Below are 13,979 nucleotides of genomic sequence, written 5' to 3' on the forward strand. Positions count from 1 at the left end.
CTTCCGAAGCAGAAGTTGAGGACGCTCCTTATCCTACATCGCAGCAAAGACATGGAACAGCCTCTCCACACAGCTCTGGACCATCACCTCACTTGAAGAATTCTGATTTTGCCTTCAGGAATCTGAAAGCGCCTGGATACCCCATTGAGTGATTAGCAGCACTATATAACTACTGAATGATTGATACTTAGCTGCATGCTGTCTATCTTGGATTGTCTGAGCAAAGACGTTCATAAATTCAGCAGTGATGGGCTATAAAATCCAAGCAGCCATATCCCTCATGGCATGCAAGTAGAATCCCAGATGCCATACGATGTCCAGCTACCTCATTGCCAAGACAGAAGAGGAAAATACTCTTTTTCTGAATGTATTATTGGGGTTCGACTAAACAGTGGTGCGGTAGGGAATGCATTGGGATTCGTCTTGCTGCTTTTAGGCTGAAACACCATTTGTCTGAAGTAAGTTTATGCACTTCACTTATAGAGGGAGAAAAACATGTTTTAGACCAGGCCACCATTAATGTTTCTGTCAAAGCCTTGTTAAAAGGCAGCGAGGGCTCTGAAGTGGCAAGACCAGGTAGCACGATTTCTGCTTGAAAAATTGCCTTAGTCTCTATGGTAGGCAACTCGAGATCTGAAACTTCAACTGCTCTGTGGACTGCTACAGTGAAAGATGCTCCTCAATGGGAGGCTGCTTTGGGGGTCTGGTCCTGACTCAGGTGAGATACCCAGGCATTAAGTCAAAGTAGAAGCCAGCATCTGGAAAAATTGGGGGGTGGGGGTAGTAAATTGCCCTCCTCTTCATCATCATCCTCATCAAATAGAGCACCTTAAAGTCCCTGAAGGGCACCATAATCTGCACTAAACAGGGCCTTCAGCCTACAATAATACTGGTGTCATGGAATAGACTGGGGTTTGTCTATCGTTCAGGGTTGAGCCTTGGTAATTTCATAATAAGTTATAGGGCTGGCATGAGTCAATGTCCTCTCTGAATCCAAGCAGGAGGGAAGATATAGACCAGAGCCTACAGAGGACAGGACAGCAGCACAAAGCCGTCAGTCATCAGATTCATGGGACCGAAGGTGCTCCAGAGGGAGCCGGCATCATTCGTAAAAGCTGCATCATGGCCTTCTGGGAGGCCTCTACCTGCTGCAGGGTCGACACTGGCTTTGGAAACTCAGGGCAAGCCAAGACCAGCTACAGGAGGGGCTCAAAGCAAGGCGATGGAAGCAGAGAGGGTGGGTCTTTGAGTGCCGATGGCAAGACTTCTCCTATGAGCGGAAGAAACTGTGATCGTGACATGTCTCGTTGGACGACATCAAAAAGTGGCTCTCAACTTTGCTTTCAAATTGGCAGAGGATGGCAATCGTATGTGAGACAGGTGGACCTGGAACAGGAGCAGCAGAAGCCCTGCAAATTGGGTCAGGTCCATTTGCTGGCGCATGCCCTCCCCCAAATGTTGTGCTTAGTGATGTACAACTTTGCCTCCCACTCCTTGATGGTCTTCAAGTGCATCAAGGAGCATTTATCGCAAAGTTTGGAGTTGTGCCTAAACCGTGGACACCACAAGGAGACATTGAGTGGATCCATGATTGACATTTGCCTTCTACATTACTGCACTGTTTGAAGGCTAGGGTCTTTTAGGAGACTTTTGTCTTAGCAAATTGTCTAGAAAATAAGTTTTCTGGAGTTGGTATACACGGGCAAAACGCTGGGAGCAGAGTTCTGAATTCATAAAGTGCACAGAAAGAAAGAAACGGACATCAGTGGGCAGACCTTGTGCACTTGTTTGGCTCCAGGTCATCACTTCTTGGGAAGGAGCAAGTTAGCCATAGAGGCAACAGTGTGACCTACTGGCATGCAGAACCTTGGCTTCGAAAATTTCTGGATCTAGTCTGGGGAAATTAAAAAGGCGAGGAATCTGTCATTAGACCTAGCCATGAGAAATGATGGATTAGGAGAAAGCAGCGACCCGATCACCCATTTAGTGCTTGGTCATCCCAGAGCTCATTAGATGGAGAGGTACCAGCTGCAACTCTCTGCCTGCTACACCTTGCGGAAGTGCAACACCAGCGTGAATAGAATCCACAGCTTTTGTGTCAGACCAAAAACGTTTGAGCTGCTGCTGAAGCAATTTTGAGTCGACCTAATCTCCCAGGGACAATGTGTGTGCCTGCACAGCTTTGCTGCATTCCTACTGCCAGGCAGCATTGCTTTAACATCATCTTCCTCACACCCTCCTCTCCTGGTGGAGCATTCCACTATCAGTTTCTGCAGCAAGCCTTCCCTAGTCTCATGCCACTAGCACAAGTAAAATTAACCAAGAACTAAAATAAAAAGGTTAATTCGTCAAATGGTAATAAGAAAGAAAAAAAAAAATACACAAATCCTATAACAATGAAAAACAGAAAATGGTTCAGTTTAGATGCTATTCCCCCAATTAAATTTGGCAATTCTGAATACATGAATAATTTAAGCGAATCGAAATACAGCAGGGAATGGAATTATAAAGCAAACATTAATTCTACCATGTTCATTAGAGAATAGGAAAAAACTTTCACAGACTAACAGTAGTACAGTAAACATTAAATTACAGAAAAAAACGAATTCATTTACGATTTAAAATAGCCATAACAGATGCAAGAAATGATCAAGTCAAATAAAGTAGCCCTGTTGGAACACATACCGGTTTTAATGCTATCAGATTTGTCGTCAGGTGTGCCTGTAAAAGAAAAAGAAAAATCTCTGTGAAATAAAAGCATAAATATAGGCAATATACCTGGTAGAAAGTTACTCTTGTTAACATTACGTTGCTTTGTCAGAAAATGTTGAACCATTTCACGCATAAAATTATATGTAATATGTGCTAGCTTCTATGTTTTGCTTCAGGTTACCTTCTTAAATATGGAACATATCAAGCTTCAACACAAACTATATACTCATCGGCTTTCAAATTTTAAAATGGTGCATAGTGCCTTAGTCATGTGACGTAGAGAAAAGACCTATAGCAATAATTTTTATCATTTTTTGAATGTGAGGCTAGTTAATCCCACCAGTGAGTAAAAAAAAAAAAAAGTGGGAGAGGGTAATAAAAATCTGCCCGTCCCCCGAATATTATTTAAAATATGGTGAAGTGACCTGTGATTTTAGAATTTTATAAAAACACAATCTAGTTTTTATTAATGCCATTATTCTACTCCTAATTATTTTTTGCGAAAATTAGTATAAAAAGCTGCATTGTAAAGCACAGCAAGCTGAATACAAATGTACATGGGTAATCAAGGGTTTCAGCTCCAGACGTAGTAGCAAATGGTATGCTGGAAAACTCATGGGAATCCTAACTAAAGTAAAACCTGAAAGACATGTCAAGGCACAGTTCCCAAGGGTTTTTGTTTTTCCCAAAGTTATGTTTTGTTTTAAGTCAATACTAGCAGGAATCTGCTCTGTTCATTGTTAGGCCCCATTTGCATTCGAACCATGTGCATTCGGATAATTAAGTGCAATAGTGTTGTATTAATCTCAGTTGTATAGCTTTTTCCACAGGTTGTCCCAATTTACAATGTCAAACCTTGCGACAAAATCGATAAAACAATGAAATACATTCACTGTTGGTCCACGGTATATTTATGAGATAACAAATCTACAGAAAAGATGGAATCTATAGAGTAGTGACTCATGAAAGTGGTTTGTGAGAATAGTAAGAGGCCCTTGGTGCTGACCTAATCTTGTAATTTTATTAATAATCTATTTGCAAAAGGTTTGGCCTCACTATTTCAACGCCCCCGTAGTAAGCACTATATAAATACAATATATATATATATATATATATATATATATATATATATATATATAAAAAAAAATACACACACTATCCATTTAGGCAATAAATATACAGTTGTGAAGGTTTTTAACACTGCCCTTCTTATGAACTGGCTGTATTATTGAGCCGTACCTGGAATGGGTATAATTGTATGTCAGGACCGGAGGCTCAGATTATGCTTAGTCTTTTACTTCACTACTCGAAATTTCCAATAGCAGCCATTTTAACATCAGCTTAAGGAAAAAACTAACATTCCCAAAAGGCTTTGGGCATATCAATAACAACAGTATCCAATCAATGTCAGGCAGTTCCGGCATAATCATTTGTAGATGTCTGTGCTGCCTCTTTTCTTAGCTGCCCGCAGCCACAGATAAGTGTCACTCCCTTCTCTGCTTGGCATGCCTTGGTTGTCGTTGCGACTTACTAGCTAGATCATTTGACACGGAACGTTTGTTGCCTAACAGATGTTGCCTAACAGATTTGGCAGATTCCCCTTGAGTTGCCGCGGGAACGCCCTGCGCTCCTTATGCAGCTGTGTGCGTGTTCTGAGGGACGATTGTGGTGGCCACAATACCGTGCGGGCCTCCGACGCCTGGTGGCACTCTTCTTTGTGTAGGGAGGGGCCTTCTTACACTCTATCAGCTACCGTGTCAGGTGCCTGTCAATTTCAATTGAAATTGATAATGCGCAGCGGGAACAGATTTCTGCCATCCCTGAGCATGGAGACTTACGTCTGAGCTCAGAGTCTTTATTACCATCTGTTTTTGAATGCCGATGGTTTATCAGCACCCCACTTGCTCTGCTGGCTCTGTATACCATTGGAACTGCGTCGGCCCTGGGGGAATTCTCTTTTAATCTGGTGCAGCATGCTCGGCAGGGGCTGTATTCCACTAAAATATTGCAGTTTCAGGTTCCGTTGGTATACGTCGTCTGGGTCAGTGCCGTGAGGCCAACTAAGGGACACTGTTGCAGCCTCTAACCCTGATGAATACGCTGTTTCACTGGCGCCTTTTCCCCCTGAGACTGAAGGACTCCGGCCTTCACAGAAAATTTACTGGCAATCCCAGTCTCACAATCAGCAGTGCTGCTGTCGCCACATTCTCTCAACAGCAAGGGAAACCATGCAGTCATCCTCTAGTAGTTATGAGGAGGAGGAGGTGTTTTCTCTCCTTCCCTGGGCTGACGAAATTTACAAGGCTGCAGACGCTTCTATCCACAAAGCTGTGCCAGAAGCAATTGCCTCTAAGGAACACCTCTATAGACAAGTCCTGGAGAAGTATGCCAGGTTTCAAGCCGCTCTTAAACCAGAGCCACCACTCTCAAAACGCAAACTTCCAGGGGCAGATCAAGATGCCTTTGGACACCTCAAAAGGGCCTTCCGAGCAAAACGTCAACCTTCTCTGGGAACAGCTGGGTCCACTGATAAGCTCCTGGAGCTCCCATCATATAGTTCTCCTCACATAGTAGGAGCAGACTATTCACAAGAGGATTCGGATGAGGAGGCAGGCCCATGGAGAACTTGGTGTCCTCTCGCCTTGGATGATGCCCCCAAAGCACCAGCAGATGTGCTCGATCTAGACAAAATCATCCACTCACGCTCGGCAGAATGGACTCCAGCTGACAAAGAGGCGAAATACATCGCTAGCTGCCTAAGTAAGCCTCTAGTGAAAGAAGAACGCAGACACTTGTGTGCTGAATGCCCACCTTTTTGGCACAGTTCATCAGGGACCCGAAAAAGGGAATAGATCACTCCTGGTGCTTATGCCAGGACAAACTTCTTGACGTGGTGGCCCGTTGACAAAGTTACTGGACATGGCAGAGGAAGCCAAAGCATCTCACCAGATACCCTGTCAGGCTGGACCCAGAGAACCGTCATCATTGTCGGGAACACTAATTGTGCCCTTTCCACATAGTGACGCAGGTCCTTACCCATTAAAGTCGATCCCAAACTAGGAGACCTGGCGACATCGAAGGCAGGGTCGGTCACGTAAGGGGGTCTTTTCGGGGATCCCTTCATCAAGGAGCTGGGGTAGTTCATTGCTAAGTTTTCCTCTCTCGACAAAGCCCAGGCTTCAATCAAGCGAATCTTCAACCCTCTTGTTAATCAAGAGGCCACCCATGGCAGGGGCCGCTACACCGGCTGTTTCTCTTTGCAATTTCTCCCCCGTGGACAAGGCTCAAGGCGCGGGTAGGACCAGATCCATTTCACGACCTTCTACCCCACCAGAGGTCAACGTTTACAGGGCAGAGGGGGAACCAAAGGACACCTTTTCAACACCTCTTCCAGTGGAGAGTGTTCATCCTTCTTCCCAACTAAAAGTAGGGGGCAGGTTTGGCTCTGGGTTCAACAGCATGGGAGTCTCTCACGGCAGATGCTTGGGTCCTCCAAACAGTCCAAGAGTTCCACAAAGAATTCTAAAGATGCCCGAGATAACCTATTCACTCCCTCTCACTTTCTCCAGGACGGAAATCGATCTCAGACACAGAGGTCGAGGCCCTCCTCAAAAAGATGGCTATCTGCTCTACAATCCTTCACCCCAATTGCTTCCTCAACATCTTCTTGGTCGAAAAGCACAACAGAGGCCAGCACCTCGTGATAAAACTCTGAGGTTAGTTTACCAACTCCATATACTGAAAGACGTACTCCAACCCTCCGACTGGATGGTACGCCTAGATCTAAAGGACGCCTACCTGACAATCCCAATTTTCCCACTCCACAGATGCTTCCTTCAGTTCTCCTGGCAGAGCCAAACCTTCGTATTCACCACCCTTCCATTTGGGCTATCTTCAGCACCATGGTGCTTCACAAAAGTCCTCAAACCGGTGGTGAAACACCTGCGTGTGCAGGGATTGAGAATTATAACCTATATGGACAACATGCTCTTCATGAACCAGTGCCCAACAACACTAATCTTCCAACTGCAATCAGCGGTGAATCTCCTAGATAGCGTGCGGATTTGTGATCAACGAAGGCAAGTCTCTCCTTGTTCTGTATTAGTCTGCCACATTTCTAGGTTTTGTGATGGACTGTACAAAGGTCACATTGAGTCTCCCTTCTCAGACGATGGTGAAGATTCTACACAAGCTGCGGCAAGCTCTGGCAAGCTCTCTCCGAACCGGTCACTTCTCTTCAGCAGGTTGCCCGCCTGGTGGGACTGCTGTCTTCCTCGAACCAAGCGATTTTCGCAAGACCTTTGATCTACAGGGCTCTGCAATGTCAGACAAGTCAAAGGAGACATCCCACTGGTAGCTTCCTCACATGGAGGCTTGGAATGGGAGAGCAATTTTTGGCTCCACTCCGGATCTTGTCATAGAGTCTGACGCCAGCAGATCCGGCTGGGGTGCACGATGTGGAGACTTCTCCACAGGAGGAAGTTGGTCACAGCGAGAACAGAAGTTACAGATCAATTGTCTGAAACTCCTGGCAGGCTTCTTTGCAGTTTGATGCTGGACCAAGGACAGAATCCAATCTTGTGTCCTCAAGATGGACAATGTATCGGTGGTCTGCTACACCAACCATTTTGGGGGCAACAGACTGAAAATACTATCAGACTTGATGAAGGATTTCTGGCAGTATTTCCTGGACCATCACGTCTTGGTCATGGTCGACTATCTCCCAGGTCAAGTGAATCAGGTGGCAGACTGGCACTCCTGATATCTCCATGACACGAGTCTATGGAAACTGGACCAGGAAGTTTTCTGGAGGATTGCAAACTGGTGGGGGCCTTCTTGGTGGACCTATTTGCATCAAGACTGGATCGTCAACTGTACTGGTTCTTCAGCTGGAGGCTGGATCCCCTAGCTCTGGCAACAGACACTTATATCCAGAACTGGTCCCAGGAGACAAGATATGGTTTTCCACCATTTGCAATGATCACAAGGAGGGTCGCAGAAGCAACAGGCGTGGCACTGCTGGTGGCACCTTTTTGGAGACTGCAAGTTTGGTTCCCAGTTCTGATGGAACTTTCTTGGGATTCTCCAATCCTTCTCCCCTTGTTTCAAAACATTCTTCTCGATCAGAATCAGATGCTGCAGCGCCTGGTGATGGAAGGCTCCCTCTGACTGCTGGAATGGTGGATCACTGGCAACGTCGGCAAATCCTGGGACTTTCGAGGCAGGCTGACATCATCTTGTCCAAGGGCCAGGCAGACAGCACCTTCAAGAGTGGACAAGATGGATGGGTTAGTGCATCCAATGGGGCCTGAATCACGCGGCTGTAGATGTAGTCCAATTTTTAATTTCTTATCAGAGTTATTGGCAGAAGGTTTGGCATATAGATCGATCAACACTTTCTGATCTGCCATTTCGGTGGGCCACACGCAGATAGATGGTGCACGGAGGGCAAGCACACCTTTGTGCGAAGGTTGTTATGAGGAGCTCAGTTCTTGCTGCCACCGGAACCTTGATACTCCTCCTTGTGGGATGTCAAACAAGTTCTTAATCTTTTTCTTTCATGCCGACCTAATAGGCTCTTTTTCAGGAAAGAAATTTCAGCCAATTTGGCCACATTGCTATGCCTGGTATGTTGTCATAAGGTGTTGGATATCTGTGCCTTGGATATTAGAGGTAGAGTATTCTTGCATGGGGTTTCTTTCACTGTCAGCAGACACACTAAATCTCATACCCGCATTATTTCTTACCAGACATTTCCTGATACTCCCAAACTGTGTGTAGTGCATTGCTTGAAACCATATGAGGAGATAGCTGAGAAGTTCCGTCCCCTCCACCCGGGTGAGAGGCAGCTATTGATTGCCTTAAAGAGGGCACATAAGGCAGTGTTCTCCCCCATGCTTGCTAGGTCGGTTGGTTGGGTCATGCAAGAAGCAGGTATCAATGTGGTAATGTTTGAAGCACAATCACCAAGGGGGAGAGAGGTGCAATGGCCACCAAAGCGTTTCACCTGGGTGCCTGTCTTGAGGACATTATGAATGTTGAGGGCTGGTCCTCAGACTATTTCAAACCAGTGGTGAACACAGCCCAGCTGGTGGTAAACAAGCTTTGAACTAGCATAATCGGACCGTCTGGTCCTGACATAGATTGAAACATTTTCCTACCTATTGTAACAGAATGTTTTAAATATATTAAGGACACGGAGGTGAGGATTATGCCACCTGGCGAGAAGTAACTCACGATCCCTCCCTGTTATCAGTAAGAAAGAGTATCTTGGTGAACACAATATTTTGTCAATATTTAAAAATGTTGTTTCTTTCTGTTTGGATAATGATGGTTATATTGTATGGTTTTGAACTTTCCATTCCAAAGGCTACTGATTAACATCTTCCTGTATGTTGCAATTGTATTTTCGCTGGGAAAAGATACATTCAAAATTGTTTATTTGTCATCTTTACCTTAGGCAATGATGGTTCCAAACACAATTCGTGAGCAAAGGACAGTAGTGTTGCTCGAGTAAAGAAAAGAGGCAGCACAGATATCGACAAAGGGCTACGTTGGAACTGCCTGACACTGATTGGATACTGTTGATGCTGATGTGCCCAAAGCCTTTTGGGAATGTTAGTTTTTCCTTAAGCTGATGTTAAAATGGCTGCTACTGGAAATTTAAGTTAAGTAAAAGACTAAGCATAATCCTCTGTGCCCTTAATAGAACTGAAGCTTTCTGTTACGATAGCTAGGAAGTTTTTTATTCTCGTTAATAATATGCTTGTAATAATCAGGCTGAAGTCAAGAGGGAACCATACGTTTATTCACCAGACTCCTCGCACACCATCTTTCATCTCAACATTCTAAGGTGAAATCCAGTGCATTCCATTGTCCAACATTCTAAAGTAAACAAACATCTGGAGCATACTATTCTGCGATGACGATATATACTACACTAAAATATCTTACTAAATAATAGTCTAGTGATGAATACAAATATAGTGAATTAACACTGGTAAATACATTTTACATACAATGTGAAAAAGGATAGAGATCATTTAACGTCAGATTACAACACATCTCCCTTCCTTAATAATGAAACATGTTATCCTTGTGCCATGATGGACACGTTCTCTTTCTTGGAAGACTATTATCACCACCCAGTTCGGCAGTTCATCTGTGTTCCCTTCAGACTCCTGCATCGCTGTTATTCCCCCAATGTTGCTGCAGGACAGTCTATCCATGCTCCACACTCTACCATCCTCCAGCGTTACCACATTTTTTTGTACTCTGGTAATACTCAAAGGTTCGGAAAACTTGCTGCCCTCCTTTCGGGTGGGTTCCGGGAATTTTACCCTAATTCACTGTCCGACCCTCCATAGTTTATTTTTAGCACCAAATTTGTTGTCATCCACTTCCGTATTTTCCTTGAATACGTTGGACACATTCAGCAACCTTCTCTCGTTGCACCCAGTGGGGTTCCCCCCCTTCAACCAGTTGGGATTGAGTTTGGTTCCAGGAAGCCTTCCCTTAAGTGAAAGGAATAGGGAAATCCCAGTAACCAAATTGGGCATGATATGGTATTACCACAACATGTGTTTAAGAGCCAGTTCCCCCTGAATCTCGGGACATTGAGGACAATTGCAGACAATCCTTAATCATTCTGTTGACTATTTCCACTAGACCATTTGCTCTGGGATTGTATAACGCTGTCCTAAAATGGTGGACATCACTTTTCCTTAAGAACTCTCTCATTGCCTTTGACGTGAATTGTACCCCATTGTCAGTAATTAGTATGCTAGGGATTCCCTCCCTCATGAATGCATCTGTTAAAAATTCAATTACATCCTGGGTGGTCACATGGTACACTAACTTGATCATTATCCAATGTGAGTGATAATCTACAAACACCAGCATGAACTTTCCTTTCACATTGGATTGGCTAAAGGGTCCCATAATGTCTAACCCCAACTTGTCCCAAGGTTTTATTGGCACATCAACCGCAGACAATGGAGACTTTTGTATAACTTTATTTTTATCACTCATAGCACATTTAACACAATTTCTCACTGTGTTTTCTACCATCCTGTCCATGGTGGGGAACCAATATGTGGCCCTAAGTTTGTTTTTGGTGAGGTTTTTTTTCCCAAATGTCCTTTGTGAGCTAAGTCCACCAATTTGTCCCATAATTCACTAGGAGGTACTATCCTCTCTCCTCTCATCACCATATCATTGGAAATATGAAGTTCCGTCCTCACCTCCCAATACCCTTTCAGCTCCTCTTCCAAGTGCTTAGACCTTTACTGGCCACCCCTTGAGTATCTTTTCCTTTACCAACCTTAAGGTTGGATCATTCTTTATTCCTGTATCCCATTCCTCTTTGGGAAGACCTGCCAAGTCTACATATAGCACAGGTTCAAGTGTGCCATGTCTCTCCCCTTCCTCTTCCTTTCTTGGTAATCTTGACAAGCAATCAGCTATGACATCTTTTTTGCCAGGGACGTACTCCACCTCAAAGTTAAAGCCCTCTAAACCAAGAATCCATTTGGCAATATGAGGTATGGCCTGCTCTCTCCCTTTAATGGTGAATATAAAAGTTAGGGGTTTGTGATCAGTTCTGACGCTGAATGGTAAGCCCCACAGAAATATTTGAAGTGATCTATAGCCCAGTAACATGCCAGGGCCTCTCTTTCTATTGTGGAGTAGTTCATTTCTGCATCTCTAAGAGATCTAGATGCAAATGCTACGATTCTCTCTTGTCCCTCCACTAACTGGGATAGGGTGGCTCCTAGACCCTTCCCGAGAGCATCGGTGGTCAGTAAAGTTTTCCTTTTTGGGCCAAAATTTCCTAAACTAGGAGACTTGGCTATAGCCTCTTTACTTTATCAAACGCCACTTGCCATTCTGAATTCCACTCAAAGGAGATTTTTTTTTAACAGGGGTCTCACAGGTGCCGTGACATCAGCAAAATTGTGTACAAATTTTGCCATGAATTCTGCTAACCCCAGGAAGGCTTTAAGCGCTTCCTTATTAGTGGGTGCTGGAGCATCTTTTACAGCAACAACTAAATCCCATTTAGGTTTTACACCATCCTTGGTTATGTTGTGACCTAGGTATTCCACTGATTCTACACCGATTTGGCATTTATCCCTCCTGATGGTCATACCTGCTTCCTCCAAAGCTTTAAATACTTTCCTTAAGGTTGAATTATGTTCACTTTCTGTATTTCCCTAAACCAATATATCATCCTGGAAGCACATTACTTGGTTGATCCCTTGCAGAATACCTTGCATGATTTGCTGAAACACAGCTACAGCTGAAGCAAGGCCAAATGGCATTCTTCAATACCTGAAGGCTCCATGTGGAGTTATGAAGGATGTGAGGGAAAAAGATGAAGGATGAAGTTCAACCTGATGATACGCAGATGATAGGTCTATTACACTGAAATATTTTGCAGGTCCGATCATGCTTATCATTTCATTTATTCTGGGTAAGGGAAACCTATCAACCCATATGTTGGCATTCAAATCTCTCAAGTCGACACATAGTCGTATACCTCTACCACAGGCTTTCTTGGTGACCACAATGGGGGCCAACCATAAGGAGCTTTCTATAGGTTCTATGACCCCTTGAGCTACTAATCTGTTCAGTTCTTGTTTTAGTGGTTCCTGCATGAGATGTGGGTTGGATCTGGCTTTATGAACCACAGGTATGGCATTTTCCTTTACTTTAATTTTGTGTTGGTAGTCCTTCAAAAGCCCTAACCTGTCCTCAAATAGTTTAGGAAATTCCTCACATATACTCTCCCTTGTTGCAGACGTATCCACTAGTAATGCTTGTTCCTTGTTGTTGGGGTCCAGCTTGATACCTAGTTCTTTTTGATGCCTCCACCCTAACAAATTGGACCCTTTATTTGTAAAATATGCGTTGCCACTCGTATGGCGATCCTTAAAGGTAATATGCAAACTTAACATTCTCTTTAGTGGTATGGGATCACTATTATACCCTCCTGGCTTTATGTCTGCAGGTAGTAACTTATATCCCTTATTCTTTAAACTGTTTTCAAATACACTGTAATCCATGAAGGTGAACGAGAGCCCGCAAACACCCTTACACAGATTCCATCCAATTCAATGTCACAGACAGGATACATGTTATCTGAATGGTTACGTACCTCTGTTTCTTTTACTTGTAATACAAATTTGTTTTTTAGATCCTGTACTTCTTCAACCTTGTGCATGGGTTTTTTGTCACTTCTTTCATTCTGGCAAACACGTGCATAATGACCTTTAGCACCACACTTCCTGCATAAACAATTGCAATCTGGACACATAGGATTATTGTCTAAGTGTCTAATATTGCCACACCTGAAACACTTATTCTTACCACCTTCAATATTAACCACTGTATTCCTTTTAACAGATAATTCATGTACCTCCATTTCTTCCTCTTGGTTCATTCCTCTATCATCCTGTTTAGAGCATACTTTAATGTCTTTTACTACCTCAGACTCTGTGGAGTGTCTCACTTCCTTCATACACTGCTGTATGCTCAATGCTTTTTGCTATGTCTACTGCTTCCTTCAAGGCAGGATTATGAGCCAGCAAATTTTCCTGCACCCGTGGATTATTAGTGCACCTCAGTAACTGATCTCAAATTAAGAAGTCTCCCAGATCTCTAAATTCACAAGTGTTGGCCAAAACCCTAAGGCATGCAATATAGCTAGACACCTTTTCATTCTTTCCTTGTGTTCTATTAAAAAACGTATGTCTCTCTAAGACCACATTAACATTGTGACCAAAGTGTCTCTCCAGCTTGAGTGTTTTTTCGTATTCATCAAGACTGTCACCCTCATCCTCTTCAACGTTGTCAGGATCTGACAAACTTTCGTAGACTTTTGTCCCATGAATACCCAAATTATGCAAAAGTATATGTTGTTTCCTTACCGCCATGAACTTTTCCCCTCCTATCGCTATTAAATACAATTTGAACAATTTTGACCATTCCTTCAAATGTAGGGTAGGTTCACCTATTTCATTAACAAACGGGGGAGGCTGTGACATACTTGCTGCTGCCATATTGATCTATATGATAAGGTTACACTTAGTCAATAATACTATAATTACTAAGCCTGAAAAATGCACTATGTCGTGTACATTCTGTGGTAAACTACAGCAGAAAAGACATAATTAAAAGCAGTTCATACACTGGAACCTTTGACCATTTGTACCCTTGTTACCCTCACAACCATTGACTAGCCACAGGCAATTGTTCTCTTTTCT

At 43.6% G+C, this 13,979-nt stretch overlaps 1 protein-coding gene across 1 annotated transcript in view; it reads right to left on the reverse strand.

Moving 5' to 3' along the window:
* GTF2F2 (general transcription factor IIF subunit 2) overlaps nucleotides 1-13,979 on the reverse strand; it is an 897,640-nt gene that overhangs the window by 580,361 nt on the left and 303,300 nt on the right. The window contains exon 5 of the mRNA XM_069205408.1: nucleotides 2,686-2,721. Coding sequence (XP_069061509.1) covers nucleotides 2,686-2,721 — 36 coding nt within the window. The remainder of the gene's footprint in view (nucleotides 1-2,685; nucleotides 2,722-13,979) is intronic.

Source organism: Pleurodeles waltl, chromosome 8, assembly GCF_031143425.1.
Source record: "Pleurodeles waltl isolate 20211129_DDA chromosome 8, aPleWal1.hap1.20221129, whole genome shotgun sequence".
NCBI classification, from domain to species: domain Eukaryota; kingdom Metazoa; phylum Chordata; class Amphibia; order Caudata; family Salamandridae; genus Pleurodeles; species Pleurodeles waltl.